Genomic DNA, 27,661 nt, shown 5'->3' on the forward strand with positions numbered 1-27,661 from the left:
GGCAACAACTAAATTGAAGACACATTTCCTAGTAATGGTTATTGTGCTGAAATGAGGAAAACAGCAAAAAGAGAAAAGGAAAAAATGGAAAATTTGGGACAAAACCTACTAACTTACGTAATCATCACAAAGTTGAGCTTCATTTTCACAAGGAGTACAAAAAGAGCCCATGAAAGGTTGAAGCTGAAAACTCTGCAGAATATTAAAACCCCAAGGTTGTAATATAACTTCTGTATAGAAATTATTCAGAGGAACGATAAAGCATCATGCAGGAGTTGGGAGCATGTAAAGATAAATGCTCCTTCTGATTATAAAATTTATAAATATCTACAGTTCCTACACAAGTTTTTCCATTTTTTTAATGTTCTAAAGCTGAAATAGATTTTCCCTCATTAACTATGGCAATTTTTACAATCTGTTAGAAAAGGATCCCAAAAAGACCCATTTCAAATCTACTTTTAAGATATTTTAACCAACAATTTTTAGTTAAAATGTGGTAAGTCAAAATTCCAAATCTGAAATGTGTCTATTTTTTTCTTCTGTCCCCAAGGGAGAAGTAACAATAAACTGGGAACAAAGCTAGACATTTGGCAGCGGTTCTTCAGCAGAATTTGGATGGCATCTAAGAGAATCTATTGCCCCAGGGAAGTGCAGATATGCATGAAGAGCTGGTATTTTGATGTAAACTCTTGTATTTCTCTAGAAACCATGCTCACACAAAGGACCCTGAAAATCCAGCCAAACTTTGTATATTCAGTGCTTGAAGCAGCTGTGTACCTCTGCACAGAAACTATATAAGAATGAGTCTTCCCTAAGCAGACATTAATAGAAAAATGGTGAAACAAAGGCAACTTCAGAACAGCAACTTTGCCTCCTTAAGTAGGCAAACACAGCACACAGTGATTACAAAACCAGAAATATGCCTGGCAGTCCACTCAAATACATATCCTAGAGCTTTTCACTTGAATAATTCTATTTTCAAAGTAGAGAGTTTTTGCTTTTTTTCCCCTACATTCATTCTGATTTTATCAGCTGGTACATGCAAATGTACTCCACAGGCTTCACTCCTGTAGCTCCTAACAGTGCTGAAAATGTCTGAGGCATGACAAGAAATCCTACATCCACACATCCAGTGCATAATGTTTCCAAGGATAAAAAGAAATTTACATCATTAAGTCATGTCATTTTCTATAATCATTACATGATTAAAAAGTGCCTGGGATATGCAAAAAGGTGGAAGTTTACAAATAACAGGATGCACCAAGAAAGGACTTCTGTGTAGCAGAAAATTTCCTTCAATGCAACTTTCTTAACCAAATATCTTTTTCCCCCTCTAGACAAAAAACTCATTAACTGTTCAAATTGGATTTGACTCAAGTTACACTGTTTTTGGTACTAAGTCAGCTGGAGTTCAACTAATGTAAAACAATCCAGCTCTGGAGCCAAAAATTCAGATGTGTTCACCTTCAGCATTAGTTGTTTAGTCAGAGGAAAAGGGCTTTCAACCCCTTTTAGTCAGTAAACTAAATCTGTTATCCTTTTTCTTCAGTCTCTTAATCCTGCCTTTTATTGAGCTTTTAAAAGGAATAAATAAAATAAATAATGAACATCATTGGCAATGAACAATAAAATTAGTATTCCTTACAGTACACTACGGCTAATCATATTGTTAAGGCATATTAACTTCCCAATAATGCAGCTGAATTATTTTATTACTAATGTCAAATTATATTACAAGGAAACACAATTAAACCTTTTTATCACTCAATTCTGCTATCCTCCTCAGAAGTGTAAGTAAGATTCCCTGACAAGATTCCCTAACTAAAACTTGTTAGTCATAAAAATCTATCAGTGGAAAATAACACCTATCTCATCTCTGTCCTGTTCTTCCAAAACCACACACAGATTTTGCTGGAACAGCTGACAGCACCACGTCATTAACACCTTTACACCCTGCCAGGAATCTGATGGAATAACTAAACACAAAAAAAAATGTTACTATGGAGTGGAAAAGGCCCAAATCAAACAGAGCTTGAGGTAATAGCAAAAGAGTTGACCAAATGTTCATCCCCAGTGAGTAGATATTTTTAAAGAAACTCAGTAGCAGTTACAGTGAACCTGGGACAACCTTGTCATTTCCTGTGGACAGACTTTATAGTCTGATTATTCCTTCTTGTCATCTTCTGTTCCACACATGACTTCAGTCAGAATCAAGGTACACTAACAATACAGGAGATGCTGACTGAGTGAGCCATTGCTTCTATACATCTCAAACTGTTCTCAGGGTTACTGAACCTAAAATATTGCCTCTTTGCTAGATCCTACATTTGATGAGATGTTCCAGGTAGCACAGGAATGCATAACCTTGGGATGCTTCAGACATCCCATAAATCAGGAGCTGCAAGAGCCTAACATGGTCATGCAGATACTCCTGACAAACTCTCCCAGACCAGAATGTTCAGATCATTCTTCCTTCAGAGGCAGTTAAAAGGTGTGTCTTTTCTTCTTCTTCTGGTCAATGTGAGAAAAATCCTTAATCAGGCTCCAAAATCCCTAAGAACTGCCCTACTTTTTTGTTTGTTTTTCTGCTTAAAAACAAGTAATTTGGGGTGTGTACTGTTTGCTGTCTCAGGTCTTACTCCATAGGGAATTAAACAAGATTCTTTTTTTAATTCACAGGGAATTAAACAAGATGCTTTCATACATTTGCCATGCTCTGAAAAATTGTTGTTTTCAACTGAAAAATGGTTTGTTTGTTCTTCCCTCATTAAAGTTCCTGCTTCAAAGCTGGACCTTCCAGAAAAAGGACTGTGACAATATGTGACAAAAATTCCCATTATGCCATGTCCCCTGTAAAATAAGGTCACCTATACCTGAATGAGCCAGTTACCAGGCATAACCTCATCTGTAACAAAAAAAATGAAGCAAAGATAAATATTTTCAGATGAGATCTGGAGTTTATTAGGGTGAAGCCCATCAGTACTCCATAATCTGTCTGTTCTGGCTCTACCTGGACAGTTCCTGTACACATCACCACCTCCTGGTGCCACAACATGTCTATGGGACAGAACTCTCAGATTTAACGGGTGGTACTCAAGTGCTCTTATAGCATACCCACAATAAATATCACGGTGCTCAGAACAAGCCTTGAAAAAGTCTCCAGGAACATACACAACTGCACAGCGGGATGGTGTCACTACTAGGTAAAAATTATACAAATTACTGTGGAGCATAGAACAGCATCAGTGCTCTAAACATGGTGCCACATCAATTTGTTCCAGCAACACACTGCAACATAACAGCACTATTTCACTGCCTTAAGGCATGCAGCTCACCTCAATACCTCTGAGTGCGGTGTATTTGTTTTCCAGAAAAACATGCTGCATGGCTTCTGAAGCCTGTTATTCCTGCATCATCAATATCACTTTCTGTCTCACACCCTCAAGTTTGTCTAGTGAATGAGACACATTTTCTTGATACACTGCCATGTCTTTTTCCACTGCTGTCAAGTTGTTGGATGCGAGGCATGGCCCATGGCCTCTCTTTTTCCCTCCAGAGGTGCCAGATGAAATGTCAACTTTAAAACTAAACAAGCAGTAGTACTTGAGGCAGCAGCAAGGACAGAAGAGACATAAGGCTGATAGATGACAATGCTGAGGACAAACTAAACAGTAAGTGGGACAACAAAAAACCTTGAAAAAAATTGTGTTGTAAATACTAAGCCAACAATTACTTCAAAGCTAAAGAAAAAATAGATGGTCACAGGTACCAAGAGAAGCAGAACAAAATGGGTATGTAGAGGGGATAGCCAGTAACAAGATCAGGTTTTTAGCTCATCCATTCATCTCACAGCTATGACCCATGCATGAGACACTGCAGGACCCTCAATGTTACTGCAGGGTATAAACACCCAACCAGCTCAGCTTGAGGAAGCCACAGAGGAATACAGGCTGATTCAGCTCTGCACCACGGGGCTAAACCAACCTGAATGTGTGCAATCACCATACATGATCAGCCACTGTAAACACATCCTAACTTGGGCAGCCAAGTCCTGACTGTCCAACTGTGTTCCATGGCCACAGTTTTCAAAGTGCCACGGAATGTTCTGTTAATACATCAGGTGGTGACTTAAGCAGCTCACAAGTCAGCACAAGGACAGCAATTGCATAATCACAAACCCATTTTTAGGAAGGTTTATGATAGCTGTTCCCCTGTTCACAATAGCCATGGCAAAATATGGAATGAAAAATCAAATTAGAAATGTTTACATCGGAAAAATCACAACCAATGAACTAAATGCCAATGAACTAAACTACCTACCTCTGAGGCAGTGAGATAGATGTAGATATAGAGATATATAGACATACTCTTTACAATGAAAGAAGAGAAAAAGGCATGCTTGGAGCCTGGCTTGTCTTATCCTAAACTAGACATATAAACAGGTCAGAGGTCTACAAAGGGAGCTAGGGGAATCATTTCAGGGGAAAATATGTGCTCCAAAGGCATCTGAGGGCACATTACAGCAATACCAGTGATTGTGCGTCTGTTTTCTGTGAATGAACATGAAAGTTAATCACTATACAGTTATTAATACCACCACAACATGAGTGAGAAATAGGATATCTCAGATTTGTACTGGAAAAGGATATGGGTGCTTATATAATGGAAAGGAAATTTATGGTTTTATCCAAATCAGCTTCTGAGGGGGGTCAGATTCTCAGCTGTTCTAAGCTCAGACAGCACCACTTTGTTTGAATGGAGCATGAAACAGGGGGTCTAGATTGGCAGTTGGTTTGCAGAGGTCTCAGAGCTACTGGTTTTGTAGCTTTTTCCTCTCTTACCTACTTTTTCTGTCCTACACTTTCCATTATTTAAATAATTGGTTTTAAAAAGCAAATAACAGTACTGCCTGAAAATCTACTAAGTATTGGCTCTTATGCAAAGCATTGTTTCTGGAATGACTGGCTTTTCCTAAAGCTGCTTCTTTCAGCTTATTTCATTTGAAATCTAAAATTATACGCACTGGGATATGGGCAATAAATGACTTACTATCAACAGCAGCTTCTCATTTGGAGTTGAAAATACTATTGCCCCTTTTCTCTTGACATTGAGTTGCCTTCCCAACCTACAGCACAAGGTATTCTATTGCATTTTCAAGATATCAGTCAGGGACACTGTTAAGAGACTTGACCCGAAACAACTTGCAGAATTGGTTTGCCACTATTCTGTACTCCCTCTCCTGTCCTTACAGCTAGTGGCAGGAAATGTTCCTTCACCACATCTCCCAGGTGCAGGCAGCTAAAGAAGCTAAAGTTATCCAGAGGAGAAATACCTCAACTAATCAGATCTTCTCTGCATTTCATGGAATATTTGCACCTCTCTTGCATTCTTTTAATTTAAGCTTGTAATTGAGTTCTCTGAAATAAATTGTAAAGTCTCTTTGGTGTCAGGTATAAACTGTCAGGAATGGGAGATGGTGATACAAAAGAGAATTTTAATAAATAGGATAAAGTCTGAGAGAATAGGTCATGAAAAGAGCTCAAATGACAGTATGTCTCATAAAAACTCCTCCAGTCTAATATCCTGTCTGCAGAAGCAGCCTTTAGAGCATGCTTAAGAAAGATAATAAGGAACGTGGCAAATATAATAATCCTTCCTCAAACATTCAGCAGATTAGAGACTATTAATTGTCACAAGGCTTAAGGGAATGAGTGAGAACAGGGCTCCATGATACTGATGCAGCACCAAGGGCTGGGTAAACTGTCTGCTTCTTGACAGCACATCTGACACTGGGAGAGATATCTCTGTTTAGCAAAACTGCTACAAGAAATGGTCTCTGTAATGTGACAGTTCCTGAATATCACACAGCCCAACCTAGACAGATCCTCCTTTCAGTGGAGACTATAGATGCTGACTTGGGAGAATGATACATAAATGCCTAAAGAGAGCAATTCACACCACAGAGGTGTGAATCAGAAAACTGTAAAGGTAATCAGAAAACTGTAAAGATGCCACTTCTTTTGGAAAAATCATTTAGCTAGTACTTCTCCATCCCACTTTCCCAAATAGCCTACTGTCACCTCCCATGTAAGAATGATACTTACCAACAAAAGAGCCATCATTCTGAGGCAGACCAGAGGCTAATCTGCCCCTATCTGGCCAACATTTCAAGCAAGGAGAGAAAATCAGGGGGACTATGGAACACATGTGCATATGGCATTGCTCTCCCAGCCTTTGCCTATTGAAGTCTTGCAGAGGCAAGTATGTAGCCAGACTAGAAAGTTCAACAAATATGCACAGACTTATTATCTCTGCATTGGTCTAATCCCTTTTAGGGTGACAAGCTCATTTGACTCAATTCCACAAACACACAAGCTGATACAAATTAACATGGAGAACATTTCTTCATAAGAAATGAACCAGACCCTGCAGTGTATCTGTCTTCCTTACAAGGAAATGCTATGCTGAGCAAGAACAAAGTCAGACACTATGGAATAAGGACAACTATCACTAGAGTATACAACTGTCACAGAGAGCACCAAATTGCCCTACTCCTCTGCAGGGAATCCTGGCTTACACCCCTGGTCTGGAGGACATTCAAAGAGCAATGGAAGAGCATGGAAGAACATGAAAGCAAACCTGTAATCTCAGTGTACCACAGGCGTTAATTAACCTGGCTGCCATCCAAATTGCTGGAACCAAAATCCGCTTATCTGGGAGTTGCACATTTCAGCATTTCTGCAGACACTACTATGTACAGAGGCACTGCACTGCACAGGGGTAGCAGGCTACCCAAAAACAAGAGAAAGAGGCAGAAATGGAGGAAAATGCTGAAAATTATTACAGTGCAATCAGAAGATCAGTTAGTAGCGGAAAAAACATGTTACTTGAAGAAATAGTACATCTGAATAAAGCAGGGATTGCATCAAGAATGCAATAAAAACAACTTTGGGAAAACAAGTATGAACAATCTCTGGTGAGAATGCACCACAGTCAAGGAACAATTGTGCAGAAGCCAGAAAGGGAGAACAGTTCAAGTAAAGGCATTTGTCTCTGAAAAGGAATTGGTTTTCTACATACCTGTCCAGTCTCCTACTACTTTTAGGTGGACCCCAAACGTTGCTTTGGTATCTGTAGGGCACTAAAAATATTAAATATATTAAGCACCACTTCTGAGAAACAGAAAAAAAAAATGCATTCAAAGTACAGTTGTTAAGACAGAACCTGGTGTTAATAGGTTGTTCCTAAGCAGCCACACCAGCAGCTGTACCCTCAAAGAAGCAAGTCTATTATCAACACAGCTGGGGAAGCCAAGAATGCCAAGTATCCCTTCAGACTTAACCTTTTCTTCTGGTCACAGAGGAGTCTGGATGCTTGCTTGCTGATGTGATTTGAAACAGACACCTCACTAAGCAGTACTCAGCCAAGGATAACAACAATACAATGGAAGTATTCCTCTACTATTGACACACCATTCCAAATTAGGAACTGCCCCATCATTCTTAAGGCATTTAAGAGACTTTTGATTCTTGAATGTCAAGGCCCACGTTTTCAAGCTGACCATTCTCATACAACTGATGCTTTCTTCTAAATGGAAACTGTAAGCAATTCACAAGACCTTTCAGTTTGCAAAGGAAAAGCACCAGATTCCATAGCATGTCATAAAAATCACATTGCAGCCACCATTCTCTCACTCCACACATGTGTCCCCACTTCAAGGCTATTGATTGTGACTATCAACACAGGAATGTTATCACTTAAAATCTTATCTACACCATGTTATTTGAAAACCTCCAGTCAAGGGCTAAGGACCCCCCCCCCAACTTTCATTCCTTGCTAGAGGGACATTTCAAATGCACTATTTGGACAGCTTTTGCAGGTAATTCAAATGATGCACACATAAACAGGAAAAGCAGCATCAAGAAAACTTCACTTTCCTTCTATAAACCAAAACCATTGATTTCTTTTTGATAAGAGATATTATTCCTGAGTTTTGATGACTTTCTTAGAACCTGTCAATGATCAATCCAAGCTCTATCATGAAACCAACACCAACAGATGATGTTCTGTCCCTATTTTTTTTTCTACTACTAAAGACAAACAGCAGTTTTGAGGGGAGGGCTTAAATGCAAAGAACGCATCCATATTATAAATAAGAAGGGGCAGGAAGAGAATCCATACACCAAATACTCATGCACCATGCTTATGAAGATATTTCCTGGCTCTGTTCTGGACCTTTGCCATCAGTGCCCCCAAGATAATATTTTCTGTGTACTGTGAAGCCACTGACCCCAGAGCTGAGAATCAGCTCCTGTCAGTTCTGTATTTAGCAGCAGACACAGGCAAAAGGTTAGTATTATCTACATCTTGGAAAAACTAAATGGGGAATACAAAGTCCCAGCTCATCACTCTGTTTTCCTGAGGGGGAAGAGCACTCCTTTTACAACAACTGATTACTAGATACACTTTTATGTAACTCCTTATTATATTCCAAGTTTTCCTACAAAAATGAGGTACAGAAACCCAGAGTCCCAATTATTTTAGCAAGTCTTAGTCTCCAAAGAAAAACAGCATCAAGAGAGGGATGCAGACAAACACACAACGAGGCCAGTGTTTGCTATGTGTCATTGCAGCATCTTTCAACAAAAATTTCAAGACTAGTTCTCCATATAAAAGCAAGCAAGTAGTCTCTTAGGTGGGAAGGTGTATACTGGCAGCAAAAAAGTCTGTTCTGGAGGCTTCTGTAGAGTTTTGCACTGTGGGCTGCCCCAGGGCTCTCTGTATTTCACAGGAGGTGGACTGATTTTCTTAGTCCAACTATCCACAGTCCCAGTTCAGCACATCTTCTACAAAATTGTTATTCCCTGCTTCCACAAAGTTAATGGCAGAATACCCCTTGTCTCCTGCCAGAATAGCTTCAAATCTGTTATACTAAGTCATCACTCTTATGACTAACTCTTTTCTGCACTACCCTGAAAAATTATCCAATAAAAGTGAGATTTATTTCTCTTTAGACTTTAGGAAACCTATTTTGATACTTATAACTAGCTATGAGACATCCTCATAGAGTTCTGGAAAAATCTCCTTGGGCTGCTAAATCTTACCAGAAGAAACATGCCTATCTGGGCTACATGGAGTGAATTTCCTCCAGTTTAAAAGAGAGAAAGAATGCGGGTGATCCAGCAAAGGACCACCAAAGCAGTGAGAGGACTGGATAACTTGACATTCAAAGAGGGGTTAGTAAGGGAATGTGCCCATGTAACACATACAAGAAAAGCCTTGGGGAGATGTCTGTCTACCAATAACTAAAAAACAGCTAAAGAGAAGATGAAGGTGCTCACTCTCTTCAGAACTATGCATGGCAACAAGACACCAGACCCAGGAGTACAAGTTGTTTCAGGGGAAATTTCATCTGGATATAAGAAAAGTGTTTTGCATCATGGCAGCCAGAGAAATGGTACAATTTCTCCTGCTACTTCACCTTCACACAATACTAAATAACCCCATCCACAGCCCTGGCACCAGAAGGTCAAACCACATGATCTCCACAGGCCTCTTCTGACTTTCAGACTTTCCTACATGCCTATAATTTTAACTCTGAAATTTGTATTTACATATTTTTACTGCACAGAACACTTATTTTACCTCTTTTATCTCTGTAAACACAATTAAGACTCTAAACAATGTCTTTTTCCCGACTGTTGGAGAATACATTCCAGCAGCTTAAAACTAATCAAAGACAGTTTTTCAGAAGTTTAATCATGAAAATGGGTAGATTTTCCTGTGTTATTCATTAACAGACTACTGGCAATGAGTACTGAAGTGCAATGAAAATATTCTCTTATATATTTAACCTTCACAAAACCACAGAATTGTATGATAGCTGAGACTGGAATGCACCTGTCCAGATGAAACCTCCTGTATACCAGTTTGTGTTGTCTTGTCACCGGGTGCCTCTGAGGGGACTAATTCTATTTTCTTCTCTTGTCACTCAGTACAGCTTTCTCAGTATTTCCTCATATCCAGAGAACCTCCAGACCCTTACTCATCCTCATAAGTCTTTGTGATTAAATACATCCATGTCTCTCTTGTGCTGGGAAGTCTGGAATTTGGCACAGAGCTTCAGATATATCGCTGATGGGAGAAGGGTCACCTCTGTCCGTCTGCCTAATACAGCTCAGGAAGCTGTTGGCTTTCTCTGCTGCAAGGGCACATTGTGGGTTCATGGTCAACTTGGTGGTTACCACGACCCCATAGCCACTCTGTGCTGAGTCCTTTCCAGCCAGACAATTCCAATCATGTACTAGTACCTGGGGTTATTGCCTTGGCTTAATGAAGGTGTGCCAAAGCAGCCTCAGAAATGCATCATGCCCTCTCTGAAGCTGTGAACAAAACCAATTAAAATTATTTTGAAACTGTGTTTTGGCAAATAACATTTCAATTTCCCCCTGCTGCTTTTAACCTAGGAACTCTAAGAAACAATCCACTGTACTATGCTGAAACTCCCTACTCTTCCTTTATCACCCAGTACACTGTCCAGTGGAAAATTATAAAGATTAGTCAATCTTAAAAAACAAAAAACAAACAGACTTTTTCCTTAAATCAACCTTGTTTTTCAAAAAGGGAAATCACTAACTTGAATAGCCTGTAATGAGAAGGGAGAGTACACAATATTAAACTAAAGGTCAGAAATGCTTTTCAGTAATTCTTTTCACATTTTGAACTCGCTTGCTGCACCCATTTGATTAAAATGCTATGATAGACAAATTAACTCTTGCAGATACTGTAATAACATGAAGTAATGTTCATCTTATTCTAACCTTAGGTGATCTATACCTTTAAAAAGTGAAAAAAGCTATGAATGTCTACATTCATCAGGTTATCTTCCAGCATTTGGCCCTTCCTGAGAAAAAACTGGAAGACAAAGAAATTCTGTTACATTTAATACACCTGTACAATTTTACACCCTCAGAGAAACCAAACTGTGTTCTTAGCATTAAGACGGAATCCTTTCCTCAGTTTAAATGCCTATTTTTGTATATATTTTCACATTCAATAAAACTACAGGTTTTTATATATAGACAAAATTTAGAGAATACAGGTTGTTCTACATCCCGATAAAAAAAAACAACTTTCCATATTTTTTTTCGTTTTTTTTCTTCAAGCTAACTTGGAATACAAATGCAAGTTATCGCACAGAGATTGTACAACAATCCCTGGAGAACTTTATTCTTATAAACCACTAAATTAATTACATTCACCAGTAACCTAAGCTCTACTATGTATCTCTATGCCAAGTGAATAAATTACCTTATTTATAATACACTACTAGATTAACACATATTTGAAATAAATTTTATTTAACAATTTTATATTGTGATCACAGTTCTCTGTTGTCCTCTACCTTGCTTTTATATGAATGTGAGCAAACTAATTACTGTTAGATCATAGCAGTTTCACTTTACACTCACTGTATAACAGCTCCAGGTTGTCCTGGAGAGATTTAGATGGGGTATTAGGAAAAATTTCTTTCCCAAAACCGTGGTCGAGCATGGGAACAGGCTGTCTGAGGAAGTGGTGGAGTCACCATCCCTGGAAATGCTCAAAGGACATGCAGATGTGGTGCTTAGGGACATGGGTTAGGGGTGGACATGGCAGGGCTGGGTTAAGGATCTGTGATTCTTCACCAGTACAAAAACCTGCTCATGGCAATGAGCAGTGGAGAAATCTGTGCATGAGAGTCCAGCACAAAGCAACTGAAAGCTGTGCTATGAACATTGTGCTTCTAGCTTAGACTACCCTGAATGGTTAACACCACTGCTTATCTACTGTCCAGAACAAGAAATGAGACAAACCTTACTGTAGGTATTTTATGTTATTAAATGCTATTCAGTATTTTAAAATAATCTTTTTAGGTGTTAGGGTGCAGGGAATGGGGTGAGACAACAGCAAACTAGCAAGCAAATAGAAAGTTAATTCATGGATGTTTCCAGTTCTTCTCTGCACCTCTACCATAAGAACTGTGAAGTCTCTTTAGAGAGGTGCTAAGTTCTAATTACTTACTATCACAGAAATGCTAATGCATGCACCAGGATAACACCAAGGAATATCTGTTATCAGAAGAAAGGAGATGAAAAGGACGCCCAAGTTACAAACCCCCAGTGGCTCTGCAAATAAAGTTCCTTACAAGTTCCAGTGGAGATACTGCTCTCAAGTAAACTGCACCACAGTAAACACCATCTCTGTGTTTGGCACTGCAGTAGGTGGCCTGAACCATGACCAAAATTACAAAGAAGATCTGTGCTACAGCTGGAAGAACAAAGTGTCTGATTGGGGGAATTAAAAAGCTTGTTGTGGGATTTGTTTACATAAAAGGAAACTCCTTCAAAGAAGTCTTTCACTTTGAGTAAAAACCCATGATATGATCCTAATATGGATTTGCAGATATCCTGGCAGGGACTGCAAACAGTGCAGAGACCCTGTTCCCATGCTCCTGCCTGCCAGGGTGAGCCAGCTGCACTGCAAGCCCTGATTCATCAGTCCATCCTTGCTGCAGACTCCATGAACCCTTACCCAGACCAAGACAAACACATTAGAGACTTGACAGGTTTTGAAAAGAGGCAGAAGTGAGGAGAAAAAAAGAAGAACTAAACACAACCAATGTATTTTTCCTTCTGTAAAAGGGAAAAAATAAAAAAGAGAAAAAAAAATAAAAAGTTTTCAGCTTTGCCAACTGACAAGAAAATATGAACCTTGGAAGCTCAGTAAGCTGCAGCTTGTCTGGTTTCATACAGAACTGATACAAACATTCCTAAAATGATTCATTCTGACATTAGAAAATGGAGAGGAGTGATGACAAACACAGGCATGCTATATAAAGGTAGCCAAGAAATAGTAGCTAGACTTCAGTCTGACTCATAAGAGGTGAACTATGTAACACTGGGCTATCCCTGCTTTAACTAATTAATCCTGTAAGAAGCAAATTTCAGAGGAAAAAAAAGTTACTATGTGGAGGTATTCTTTTAAACACATCTCTTCCTCAAACACTTGGAGATTTTTTAAAATGTCTCTGTTTCTGCATCATGTTATTTCACAGATTGGATTTTGGTTAAAAGCTTTTCCTTTTAAAGACGGCCTTACAGCTATCCTAACTGAACTGGCAGACATCATAACATTTTGAATGTGAGGAATTCCTGACCATGGAGCATGATTTAAGTATCAGCAGGGCCAGGATGACCAAGGCAAGACCACCATGCCTCAAATACCCATGGCTTCAGGCAGAGCCCTGCCATGGCAGAACCAACTCCCAGCAAGCAGCCCAGCAAGCAGCTGCAGCAACATATCCCAAATATTTTTCACTTTCCATTGCCATATACTCCTTGCTGTACAACCTCAGACACCTGCAGTCAAGCTAGTGGAAAAAACACACCATAACAAACTGCAGGATGCATCACTGGGCAGCTGCAGCTCCAAGAAGGATCATTGTGGTCATCTGGGGTCTAAATTCCTCTGTAACACAAACCACAAACCCACACCCACTAATTCCCGTGAGTCTGTAGCTCAGCATTTGCTAATTCACTCCCTGCAATCTCAGTTGTTAAATTAGTCTCAGTGTTAGAAATTATCTTTGTTTTCTTTAGGTCTCAGTCTATGAGATTCCTATCTATAAAATCTACTTGTTCCTGGATTTTACTCTTGCACTACAAGAAAATGCAAATGTTTAATGTAGTGTAGTCTCAGGATTGCAAATAGACCAATACTTGTAAAATACTCACAATATGGCATAAAATAAAATTTTGAATATATAATATGAAATGTCTTCATTTGTTTTATAGCAGGTCTGTAACAGTGCAACTGCTACTCTATTGCTGCTACAGATGCACTCACTACAAAGGTACACTTTTAGACACTAATCAGCATTTCTTTTCCTCTGCAGCTCAACCAAGGCAAAAAACTTGCTGACTACCCTTTCACCCCAGCAGACACGCTACACATCACAGACTCATAAAATGCTCAAGCTGGAAGGAACCCATAGGGATCATCAAGTCCAATTCTATATAAGAGAGAAACTAAAAGTGTTTCAATCCTAGCAGTATTCAGCCTGTATAATTTATACCTCTCAAGTTGCTGGCTTGGGGGAAAAGAAACCAAATCCCAACATTTCAAGATGCTCAGGATGCAAGCCTTTGTCCCTGAAGGAACAAAAAGCAGAAGAACAATGCTTCTGCCCATGGCTGCTTCTCCAAGTCTTCCAAGGGTACATGGACACATTGCCAAGTAACAATGCACAGAGCTAACAAACATAGCACAAGGAAACTCAACAGCACAAGAAGATCCAATCATCCCCAAGCAAAACAATGGGCCACCTCCAGGCACATGATAACTCGCTTTCAGGGGTGTGAGACACTCATGGAAAGAACAACCAAAGGATCAACAGGTTTTCCAGTCAGATCACCACCACCTTGAGGAACTGCTGTGTCCCTCTGAACTCCCCTACCAGCACACACTGTATTTTGCCAGGCTAAAGCAGAGAGCCCCACCAGCCAGATGGTCTTAATTTTAGGACAGCAAGAGGCAAGGCACTTAATTTCCTCTAATATTTTGTCCACATGTTAACTGTATTCATGCTTCAAGCTTGCGCTCAGGTTTTGTTTTTGTTGTTTGTTTGTTTGGGGGGGAAGGTCATTGGTCTTTTTTGTTTGTTTTATTTTGATATTCTCCTGCACTTCCTAGACCTGGCTCTCACCTGATTTAGCAGTCAAACTAAAAGCACTATCTCTGATGGGAGAAAACACATTTCTCTGCTGAAGTCAGTACATGCTTATTATGTATTGTAAGTTCACTTTCACTGAATCAAAAAAAACCCAAACCCTGCTCATTAGAGGGATCTGCCACTGTCTCTTTAAAGTATCTGCTGAAGGAGAACTTGGGCTTTAGTGAACTTGAGCGTAACAATTTCTGTGTTCCCTTCTCACTGAAAGAGTCAGATTTGAAAGTTAAAATAAAAGTCAGGGTTTACGTAGGGTTTTTATACAGACCTCACAACTATTAATCCCCAAACCAAACAACCAAGTCTAAGGAAGCACTAAAGACATCTGCAATATTAATCTATTCTATTTTTGTTTTACTTAAATTCTTCATCAAACAGCTGCTAGATATTCTACTTCTATGAAGAGTAGACAAGCTCTAGGGATTTCTTTAGCTTGCCAGCAAAATACTTCACAATTTCCCTAAACACTCTGCAAATCATCTCATAAAGACAAGTTTCATAACTATTTGCACAAGATATTTAACAAATCTTATTAGAATGTCATCATGTCAGATTTTGTTTTTATTGTATTTATCTGACAGTATGAACTTAGCTCTTGATGTCCTTACGTACTTTTTACTCAGGCAACCTTCCAACAATTTTTCCATTTTTTTTAATGAAGTATTTCAGAATCTGGCCCCTAGGCTTTTCCTGTTGTGGATACTTTATTTCTTAAGTTTACAGTGCAGGGCACATGTTTCTCCATCATCTCCTTATGCAGTACACAATTTCTGGCTTAAAGAAGCTTAGAGCTAAAACTTCACTGCTAGATTTTTAAGATCTTCACTAATTTTAAATGAACCCTGGATTATCCAAGGATAAAGACAACTCTGGGTTTACAAAACACTGGTTTTATTTTACAAAAGCAAATGTGCTACTTTTGATGCTGTTTATAATGAATGTAATACTTGCTAAGATTTTTCTGACAAGGAATCAGGTCCAAAAACATAAAATGTACAGATCAGGGCCACCACCTTGTAATCCCATCACATCTAAATCCAGATACCGAATGGACTTTAACGGAGATGCAGAGGTAACAAGGAAAACTCAATCTACCAAAAAAATTTAAAAAATCAAACCTAAACAAAACCCTTAAAGGTGGAGAATCTATGATTAAGTAATAGCTCTGAGATTTTAGGTACAGTATATAACTTGTCATGTACATTCAGAAACCTCCCAGGTAATTCTTCTGTTTACCCTGAGATGGTTAATGGATTTAATAGTTTCTCTGTCTGTGATAATATTACTCTACTATTTGGATATTAAGTGAGTATTCTTCTTTAATAATATACATTTGGATCTAAGTGGATCTGAGTATCTGCATATGCAAACTTATCCTCTCCTAAAAACTCAGTTTTGACTTGTTAAAAAATGCACACATACCATCCTCCCTCTGGAGTTTTCTTACTCAAACAGACCTGTATGTATGTGGAAGGAAAGGAATGAAGATGTTGCACTGCAAATCCTCCTGATGTGATCTGTTTCAAATTAACCATCTGCTCAAAAGTATGGAGAACCAGAAAAAGGGCAGAACTTCTTGGAGTTTTTTATTACCAGACTCTTCCAGTTTTCAGTTACTTCAATGGGATCTAAAAGCAGATTAAATGCAGCATGAAAGTAGGGGACGTCAGAGCACGCTCTGACATGGAACAAAATTTCTAGTTTCAAATAATGTTTCAAACCTCTTGTTGCCAGTAGTTGATCACTGATTAGCTGTTACCAGAACTAGGATCTAGACATTGAAGGAAGAGCCAAAACTCTTTAGAGGGTTTGAAGAAGCAATCTCCTACCTTATTATTAAGGCACATATTTCATAAAGCCCTGGAGTCTCAAGGCTGGGATCTTTGGGTTGGCTTGTTTTGATTTTTTGCTTTTTATGTGCCATTTCTGAGCCACCAGTCTCTTTTAACTCTATCTCATAAAGCTACTAATCAGTGGATATGCAGAGAATGTCTTATACAGACACAGGGAAAGCTCAGCAAGTGTTTATGCAAGCTACCTATACTTAAATATCAACAGCAGTATCTTTAGATACATGTATATGTCAACTGAAGAAAAGAAAAGGCAACAAAGGAAGCTTCAGGATATTCAGACTTTAGCTCCAAGGAAGAAACAGGGGCATGACAGCTGCCAGTGACAGCCAAAAATATCAAAACTTTGGAATAACAGATTATTTGATGCTGCAATTATGGATGTTTGTTGCAAAACAGAATTTTCCCAAACGAAACCTCAGATCTGAGCCATCTCCAAGTTTAGAAGTATTCATGTCTTATTCTTGTCCTTATTTCAAGGTCTGTTACAGTCTAAATTCTAAATGAAGTGATGTAGTTGTTTCCTACCTTCCTCTGGCACAAGAAAATCAACACTACTGAAATAACAAGGTCACCAAGCTTTTGAGCTGCTGGGAGTAGACACCGGTCTTTTGATAGCCAAGTGGTCTAAACTGGAGCTTATGAGAGTTTGTGCTTTGACTCTGTAGTGCTGTAGTGGATTCAGCAGAGACCTCATGACAGAACTCAGGACATCTTCTGAAGCACTTAAAATCTGCAAAACACAAGGCTGTTTCCACGAAACTTACTGCTTGCTAGTGCAAGAAATTCCAGAAACACAGTAGAAAAAGCGACTTAGGACACTAACTTATATAGTCTAAATAGGAATCTGCTTCCAAAGCCATTCATTAGTAAAAAAAAAAATAATGATAAAGGAAGTATGCAGTCATGGATTCATGGTGCTGCAAATTGAGGGAACTCAGCAGAAAGGGGGAAATGTTTGATACAGATGGAAAAAAAAACCAAGGTAAACTGCAAGCCTTAGTCTCTTTCTTCCTACAGGGTAAAACAAAGAGCAACGAGAATGCTATTGAAGGAAAGGAACACTCTCCAAAACATAAAAAAAGACCAAAAAAAAGACTTCAAGGTCTCTAAAGACTGATTTAGACAATTACATTGAAATTGCATTCCACAGCAGACAAGTTCCACACTTAGCTCCAAAAAGGGTAAAGAAATTGCAGTCTCAGGAAGCAGAGCATGATTTCTCTGCATGGTCTGATCTCCAGACCATATCTTGCACTTGATCTGAAAGACAAATCTCTTTAAAAGAATTCATCCAGGGGAAAACACACAAAAATAATTTGTGCATTTTACAAACACTCAACTAAAGTAATCATATACAGAACGTAATTCTAGTCACTACAGATGAACATATCTTGGAACTGACTGTTCTGCTCAAATTCAATTCTAAGATGCAATAATAACTTACCTAAAAATAATTAAATTGGACATGAGGGTGTATAGGACTGAGGATGTGACTCACACTGTCTTACACATCACAGTAACAGATATGTATAGTTGTGTAAAAAATCAGTTAAAAAAGCATCATAAAACATGATAAAAAGAAAGCTTTTTTGTGGAAATTAAATCAGAAAAATGGAGCAATGAAGACACTATGAAGTGAATGGCCTACTAAGCACTACCTAGAACTGTCCAGCAAGTCACTTGCAGGAATCCCAAATGTTGGGCCAGCTCTTCATTACCTTTCCCATATTTCCCAAAGACAAGGAATTGCACTAGAGAGTAGGAAGTCACTAGTGAACAAGAAGCAGTAGAAATACACTTCAGAAATGGAAATCACGCTGCTCATGAGAGAAAACTGGTGTTTTTAAGTGTCTGAATTTCAGAATGTACAAGTGACACTACCAGAGGGTTGAGGTAGGTGATCCTCCTTTATTCAGCCACACTTCGAGACCTGTGTCCAGTGCTGGGTTCTTCACTACAAGAAAGACAAGAACATACTGCAGAGAGTCCAGACAAAGGCCATGAAGATAATGATGGGACTAGAACATATCTCCCACAAAGAAAGTTTGAGAGAGCTGTGACATTTCAGCTCTCACTTCTGGAGAAGGCTCAAGGGGACCTTATCAAAGCAAAGCACCCAAAGGCAGGGTGCAAGAAGAATAAAGCCTCTTTATGCTCACTTGGTTGCAGTTCAGAGCTCCCTCTGGCTCTGTGCAAAACACATGGGAGATTTGCCAGAGTGGAATGGGAGTTCAGTGCCTTTACACAGCCTCCCTGTGTGTTCCCCCACCCAGCTGTTATGTAAAAAACTGAGCTAAACTTTAAATATTACACAACCTCAAAATGGGAAGGGACTAGTAAAATATGTCCACAACTCCTTCACGCTGACTCACCTCTTCCTTTCCACTTAAGGTTATTACCCACATTTAGGAGTACAATGCCTGCAATGGTCATTTCTTGTCTTTTAAGCATGTTCTAGACACAGTGAGATATTTCACCACTGTGAGCAGAATATTACACAGGGTCTGGAGACAAGACTTTTTAGTATGACCTGTAGCAATAGGGTTGTGGTTTTAAACTGAAAGAGAGTAGATTTAGTCTAGAGATAAGGAAGAAATGTTTTGCAATGAGGATGGTGACACACTGGAACAGGTTGCCCAGAGAGCTGGCAGATGCCCTATTCTGGAAAACATTCCCTGATTTGGATGGGGTTCTGAGCAACGTGATCTAGTTGAAAATGTCTCTGCTTAGTGCAGAGGGAGGTTGAGCTAGGTGGCCTTTAGAGGTCCCTTCCAACCAAAGTAGTCCATGACTCTAAACAGTGTCATGACTCCATGACACTGTTCCTGACAACAGTGCCAGGAAGAAGAATGCAGTCTTCCCCCACAGCTCTGTTGCAGTCATTGCTGAAGTCATTGCAGCAGTGCACTTCCAGTACCTGAAGCCACACTGACCTCTCATGAATTTCTTACTGTGGATCTAAGCCACTCACCTCATCACCAACCTAGAAAAATAACCCAGAATGATTATGATCATTCCACAAAAGAAGCAGCAGTAGTGTTCCAGCTTGCTTGGGAACTACAAGTAGGTTAGATGGGAGTGGAAAAATGATGGAGTTAAACAATTACATTTAGAGTAATTGCCTAAAACGACTGAGTTAAGCTTTTGCATACACATTCTACAAGCATTGTCCTATGGCTAGCATCATATTAAACAACAAAAAAGCATTCTAGGCAGGACATCAGCCCACACCATATTCTCTGACCTAGAAGGACACGTGGAAATGTACCCCTGGCTTAGGCTGGGTAAAAAGATTGTCATAGATCTAGACACTTAGAATCCTCATTATGCTGTAAAAGTCATTTACCCAATGACAGCCTTTCTCCAGCAGAGTTAATGTAGCAAAATACACTTGTGCATCAACTCAGTGATAACTTCATATCTTGTAATAGAATATATATGTGATCTTGAAGGATATGCTGTTATGCTGAAGGATATGACCACACTTAAAAGTAGAAAACATTGAGCATGAACAGAAATTGCCTGGTCTAGTATTACTTACCTAAAATACAATGCATTGTGCATGAGTGGAAATTGCTAATTTTAATGTTAGATATTTAATACGTGGTTGTAAAACTTGCACAGACTGTAATTTATCAACTACAGCAGCATATCGAAAATATACTGCACATTATCACTTATTTATGTTCACTAAGAAAACTCAAATTCACAAGAGATTTTCCATAGTTCCTGGCTCTAGAAGTTCATCTGCAAAAATAATTTTACATAAAATGTATTGTCATACTATGCCATTTTAAATACTGGATGAAATTCTCAATTCATGCAAGAAATCTGACATCCAATTCAACTTCATCTTATGACCTCACCCAGTAGGTCTGTGTCAGCAGTCTCTTCTCTGACAAAAACTCTCATCTGAACCAGGCCAAATATTTTTGATGACATTATTTCTAAAAATTAAAACCACAAAATCCATTGTTTTAGTGGTGTCCTAATACAAGAAAAATAAATCTTTACAATAAGAGTTCTAGTTTCCAAACTGTGCATTTACTAATAATGATCAAATTATTACCATCATATTAATTTTGACTGAGATGGACAGTGAAAAATTAGGAACGTAATGCTTTAAGATTAATGTTTAAATAAGATATGCCCATTGGTACAGACCAGCTCTGTAGCTATACTTGGGCAAAAGGAGTGGAAAGAGCTACCCAAGACTTAAAATAGTTCTTGAAATTTATGGTCCGATTACTAATGTCATAAGAAAACGTAAATAAGTTCTGACTAAACCATTCTGCATAAATTCATATATGCATGTAATTTTTCAGCATTCCATACCAAGTTATCTTTGTGCACTATACAGAGGACAGTCTTAAAAGTACTACTTCCATTAACACATTATATATAAATAATGTGTTATAAATAACACATAACATATTTCTCTGGTTTGTACTGGTAAAGTGAGTACCCATGAAAACTTTGCAAAAGTGCAATGAATGCTTCACCAAGCTATACAGAGGCAGCTTCCTTTAAGTGAGATTCATTCCTAGATTTACAGCACAAAATTGATTTTGGAAGTAATTTAGTGTCGGTTCCCCTGTGAATCCTAGCTCAGCATAGATAAAGTAAATTAAAAAACCAAAATAAAACACCCCACAAACCTAAAGAACTGGACCTGACTGTGCCCTCAGAAAGTCAGCTAGCATAAAAACATCTCAATTGCTCCACAGCACTCACTATAACTCAGAAGGAATAAAGTATCAGTTATCAGTCCAAAGAAAGCAATCACACATGAACATTTATCTCCACATCTTGAAGAAGAATGTCCAATTCAGGCAATCCAAAAGCATTTACTCCCATTGGAAGAAAAAGGCTGCCACTAATATTCAACCTAATACTCTGCTTTTGTAACAATACAGCCAGCCAGTACAGTGATTTTTTAGCTGAATCTGCACTATGTACTCCCAGAGAACCCAACTGTATGTTATTCCAGTCTGTCTCTACAGGTTTCAGTTCCCATTCTAGACCAACTTAAGTAGCAATCCTATAATTGTATCACCTCACTGGTATATCACATCAAGTCATCAATATATCTCTTAATATAAAAAAAAAAAAAAGAAGAAATTTTAGAAACTTTTTTTTAACTTGATTTTTTCTAACTTTGAAAAAGGCAGTCACAGAAACGTGTTCTCATTGAAAAAGAGAGGTGGCAAAAGTTCATTACAATTTGTGCCCCTTCTGTATTAAGGTCTAGAAATCCGGCTGAAACTTCTTTTATAAAAGAATTTCCAAAAATCACATGGATTTTATTGATTTATTTTTGAATTTTTTAATGGATTTATTTATTATTGGTTTTCACTTATAGAAGACTTTGAAAAAAGTTCCCATTATCTTTTTCTCAACAGTGGAGAAAATTAAATATGTACTGAATACTGTCACACATAATAATCATGCCATTTCATATTCACTGGTACCCTCATAAATGAAACATGAGCAAAAAGACCATTTGCTTACCAAATATAAATAAAAGAGAAAGTACAGAAAAGAACACTATTTCTTACCATTGTAAGAGTGAATGGATGGCTTTCCAGGGCAGACACTCTTGGACAGTGGAGAATAACATACTGAAATAAAATGGTAGAAAGGATACATTCAAAACATTCAGCGATGGGGTAGCACTTACAAAGTGATGGTTATCCCCACAGATAATGTTACATGAAAGCAAAGTGGTTCTTTAGGGCCACATTAGCTCACCTGACCAGGCCTTGCTTCAAAGTCATCTTTCACCATCCTGACTTCAAGGACGTTGGAGGGGTGGCTTATCACTGAGGTGATTGTGACTGGCTTGTTGCTGCGGATGTAGCGGTACAGCCGCTCCACACAGTACAGGCACAGCGGTCCAGAAATCCAGAACCAGGTCTAAGGCAGAACAAAAATATCTTATCTCATAGACTTTTAACTTTCTGTCTTCAATTTTCACAACAACATGAGCTCTTTCAAGATCTCACTTCACATCTAACATTCATTCTCTCTCTACATGCAGAAACCCAAGAATGTTCCAAAGCCTTAATCAGTCTAACCAGCAGCATCACCCACAAGCATCAGCAATTTCAATCATAAAACTCATCAGGAAAAAAATGCTAATGACCTCATTTGCTACCATGTTATTCTGGTTTGATGTAGTTAGATTGCAGCTGGTTTCAGCAAAAAGAGAAACAGTACCTACACAGACCAGAGTACTATACAATTGGTTAACATTTCTGGAAAAACGCTGCCTGACTTCCAATATTATTTAACTATTACCTTCTTATAGCCATCTCAGATTCAAGTAAAAACCTAAGAAAACTTCATTCTTGTGCTATAGAAATTATGTTGATATTAAACTAGTGCAAAATCATAGACAACAGAGAATGTGCACTTCTCAATCACAATCCATTTCCTCCCAAGGAAGATGTGTACGCTAGACAGAAAACGCCCTGGAAATACCCATTTCTCTACACTGATTATATGGGGAGTCCTGGGTGAATGCTCCAGATAAAGACATTTGCAGCTGCTCAGCTAAACCCCATCCTAAGAGTCAATTACCAATAGCTTATGGCAGACTTATCTACTAATTCCACATCTGCTCAGTCATTCAAGCTGTGGCACTGAAGTGCCCCTCAACCCTCATCCATCTTCCCTCCCTTCCCAATTTCTGACATTACACATCAGCATCTCTTGCAACTAGCAGAGCATTTATTTTCAACAAAAAAAAGCCTTACAAGTTTCAGTAGCTCAGTTTTGTTTTTTTTTTTCAACTTGATATCACAGAAATTCTAAATCCAAAAAAGTCCTAAATAGTGTTTCAAAGCTGTCAGGAGAACACTGAGTGGCCATTTCTTTTCATGACTCCTTTCTCATTAATGGCTCTAAAGCAAGCATCTTAAGCCCCTAAGAAGACTCCTTGCTGCCCTGTGGGTCATGTGGAGCCAGATACACACCGATGGTTATACTTCAGGAATATTACCACAACAAAATAGCAATCCAAAGAGCTTTGTTGGAGGAATTCAAGGTAGAATTAACTGCTTCTCATTAGGATTACATACTCCATAGAAAAATGAGTTCCCAGTGCAGCTAGTAAGGGGGACACATGTTCAACAGAAAACAACAATGATAATAACAAAGAGAAACTCTTGTGGGGTCTGTTATGGGACCATTTTGAATGGTGGGCCTTGGACTCATGAACTCCATATTTGCAAGCTTCCTCAGGCTACTTGCCAATACAACTCAGCTCATCTTTTCTCAAAAGAAAAGAAAAAATTTCTCTACAGAAAAAGCTGCTGCCACAAAACATAAAGAAACAAAAGGAAAACGGAAAACTGAAAAAAGAATAGGCTTTTCTGTCCCCACTGTCATCATACTTATTTGTCCATGCCACATATAAAACAAGCCTGTCTGCAAATAACAGACTATAAAAGCCAAACCACAACCAACTGCAACCCAGAAATGCGTATTAGGACTTGCATCCGCATGGTAAAAAAGAGAACAAATGGAGCTTGATTATTTCAATTAACTACTGCCACACAATGCTTACAAAAGGACCTTACAAAATGTTATATAAATGTTTGCTCTGAAATGCTATGCTGTAAAATCACATTTTTAGCAGGATCAATACATCCCTTATGGTGTTGTTCAAAAAAGAACATTACAGCCAATCTCTTGACATTTTTCCACCCTCCCTGTTCCATGCACCACATTGTAATGTACTTCAGGGTTAAATACAGATTGTTTTTTCCCCACCAAATCTTTGAATGCCTCAAAAGGTTTTAATAATATTTTCCAGTATTAAAACATCTGGTCTGGAAAAGCAATAATTAGTGGTTATGGCTGACTGAAAGGCTTGGCATGGCTTTTAATACCTGAAATGTCGGATCATACAGACCTCTGGGAAGTGCGACTGGAACTTGGGTTCCTTGGAACAAACTCTCGTAAAGCTATTTTGTACAAAGGGTTCTGGTACTGGTGGGTCCTCTGGGAAAGGCTCAGTAGTATAGTCTGGAAACAGCTCTCCAAAAGCCTTTGGCACAGTCAGATTCTGTCGGAGCGTTTTGTTAGGATTAAAGCAACCAGGAGGGTGTTCTTCTAAGTTGGTCTGGTACTTGAGCACTCCCCTACAGGAAAATAAAAAAAATAAAGACTCTGAAGTAACAGAAAATAACAAACAACTTATCTTCATTCAGAGAGGACTTCAGAAAGCAGTCACAAGCCTCATCTTCTGTTAGAAATTTTATTCTGTTTGCCTTCAGGACTTTCTATGAGATTGAAACTTTGCAACAATAGAGCCTTCTGTCACTTGAGTCAAGGTTTAACTTTTTCAGCTCACTTGGCACTCCCCCACTGAACAGCCTCAAATTTAATACTGCTTGAAATGGAGAAAATATTGTGGGGGCCTTGAAAAAAAAATTTAATAATCGCATTTCCAATTCAATCACACACAGGCTGTTTTCACTCATCCTCCCTACAGTCAGCAAGCCCTGTTTTTAAGGCAGTCTTGTAGCAGAAGTAGCCTAATTGCCAAATCATAAACTGCAGGAATGTTCCCACTACTTGGTGTTTATCATGTTTGCATACAAATGAAGGAAAAAAGAAAGTCCTGCATGGTAGCCTAGGAACCTTCCTTGGAAATTATTTTATGAGATCCATCCTTATTTTAGTTTTTCTCAAGCTAAGTTATATTTACAGTAAAATGAAGTGAGAACTTTGAAGCTGTAGTTAAAAACCTTGAAGAAAGAATTGGGAGCCTCAGACACTCTGCCAGTACATGAACAAATCACTGAAAACAGGGAAGAACAGATAATACTAATAAAATTCCTCAGAAGTACTACTTGTGTCCAAATCTAGATTTGGTTATAGTAAAACCACAAGGAAGAATATATTGAAAAAAATAAAAGCTAAATGACACCTGTAGAGGATGGTGCTGGGTGGGAAATGAGGCATACTGAGACAATGCTCTCTGAGTGCTAAGCCTTGTTATGAAGGCTCAGCTCAAGCATACAATCAAACATAAGGACAGGTGCTCCCCCCTCCTCTCCTCAATATACACACAGCAGCAGCAGCAGCAGAGTTTAACTCAGAAGAAAGAGAACCAGGACATCTGCAATATTCCCAACCTAAATGGGCTCTGACAGGCTACTGGCAATCTTCCCTACAAAAATGCAGTCCTGACAGCTAGTAACAAGCTTCCTACATGGTCTAGTGAATCATGTCAGCTTGGAAGTTAAGCCTGCTCACTCTTAAATTCCATCTGACCCTGGGAGAATCATTTGGGAAGTGTCCTTGCACCTACACCCATGCTTCTGCTTGCATTTATTGCTCAATCATGCCTATCACTTGCATCTGGTATCACTGCTGGTCACCGCATATTAGCAAAGTGAAAGATACCCCCAGCACTATGCTAGTTCCCTGCTCCATAAATATTATGGTGCTTCATGGATTTAGCTAGAAGTCAAAGCCCGTGCAGTATTTTTCCAGTGAACCTTGTTTGCATGCCTGCCAGCAACTCCCACAGCTTCTCTCTTGTCAGCACACCCCCAAAGAGGATTACCTTGAGAGTAGCTGCAAATATGAGTATCCCCTCCAGTGATCTCTAGTTTATTTAACCTATTATAAACACACTAACTGAGAGGCAGACAGGGATCACAAAGCTGCCTGTTAACAGCAGCTCAATAACTCCCAATTCTGAAGCTGCCAAGGAAAAGTAAGTCTTACATACCCAAGATCAGTGCCCAGAAAGGTTGAGTTCTGCACTGAACAAACATATGACAGATGAATCACATCACTTTATATATGCTGAGAAGTGGTTGGCTGCCTGAAAGATACTGTAAGAACATACCTGCAACAGTTTGAAACAAAGCAAGAATCCAGCAATACTTTACTCCTAAGAGGTAAAACCTTAATCAACCTGCCTATGCAGTTCAGCCATGGGAAATGCCTTGCTCTGTACAGTAATGGCTATGCATTTGCAAATCTCAAAGACGTCCCACACAGGAGTAAGCTGGGAATCTAAGCATGGATATCTAAGCTTCCTTTATTCTCAAAAGAGATTACAGAATTGTTTAGGTTGGAAAAGACCCGTAAGATCATGAAGTTCAACCATTAACCCACTACCATGTTCACCACTAAACTATGTCTCTAAGCACCACATCTACACATCTCTTCAATACTCCCAGGGATGGTGACTTCATTGGTTCCCTGGACAGCTTGTTCCAGTGCCTGGCAACCCTTTGGTGAAGAAATTTTTCCTAATGTAAAATCACCCCTCATGCAACTTTTGGCCACATCCTATTATCTTGTTAATATCACTAATGGAGCCAGGAATCAGTCCAGCTCACCTGAATGTAGATCTCTGAAACAGCAAATTACATGAAGCATCCTTCAGGCTCCATTGGCTGTATTTATCAGAACTCATTAGACCATAATGGGAAAGACACTGAGAAAACATGTAGAGACCTACATTTAGGCATCTTAAAGTTGAACTGACTCCCACTCTCCATGACTCATTCCTCTCCCACTTCTGACACTCAGTTCTTTCAGATTTGCACTGAATACCTTTGTAATTTAATACTAAGGGGGCTGTGTGCCAGAAATATGCCTGTTCAATACTTGCTGTACTACTGCAGCCTTGGTTTGCAAACTTGGTAAATGGAACATGGTTAGGAAAACAATGGGCAAAGGATAACACCATGAAGGAGATTAATTAAACTGGACATGAAAAATACCCCTAAGGCAATCACTGGAACAGACTGCCTAGGGAGGTTACAGGATCTCAGTCACCAGATGTTTTAAAGAATTTGACAAACATCTGTCAAGAATAATTTCGAAAAAATTCATCTTGGCCTCGGATGGGGAGAACAGGTTAGATCCATTTTCCCTAGCCATAAACAAGCTCTATGCCCTTGAAAAAAAAAAAAAAAAAAAACAACAAAAAACCAACAAAACCAAAAAACCCAAACAAGCCCCCAAAACAAACAATAACTCAAAAAAACCAACAAACTCAGAGAAC

At 38.9% G+C, this 27,661-nt stretch overlaps 1 protein-coding gene across 2 annotated transcripts in view; it reads right to left on the reverse strand.

Annotated features, from left to right (window-relative positions):
• The window catches only part of NOX4 (NADPH oxidase 4), a 110,135-nt gene that overhangs the window by 61,371 nt on the left and 21,103 nt on the right, over nucleotides 1-27,661 (reverse strand). For both annotated transcript variants that reach the window (XM_059467151.1, XM_059467152.1), the window contains 4 exons: nucleotides 24,542-24,770; nucleotides 22,375-22,539; nucleotides 22,182-22,244; nucleotides 7,081-7,141 (listed from right to left, as the gene is read on the reverse strand). In XM_059467151.1, the coding sequence (XP_059323134.1) occupies nucleotides 7,081-7,141; nucleotides 22,182-22,244; nucleotides 22,375-22,539; nucleotides 24,542-24,770 (518 nt within the window). The remainder of the gene's footprint in view (nucleotides 1-7,080; nucleotides 7,142-22,181; nucleotides 22,245-22,374; nucleotides 22,540-24,541; nucleotides 24,771-27,661) is intronic.

Source organism: Ammospiza nelsoni, chromosome 2, assembly GCF_027579445.1.
Source record: "Ammospiza nelsoni isolate bAmmNel1 chromosome 2, bAmmNel1.pri, whole genome shotgun sequence".
NCBI lineage: Eukaryota > Metazoa > Chordata > Aves > Passeriformes > Passerellidae > Ammospiza > Ammospiza nelsoni.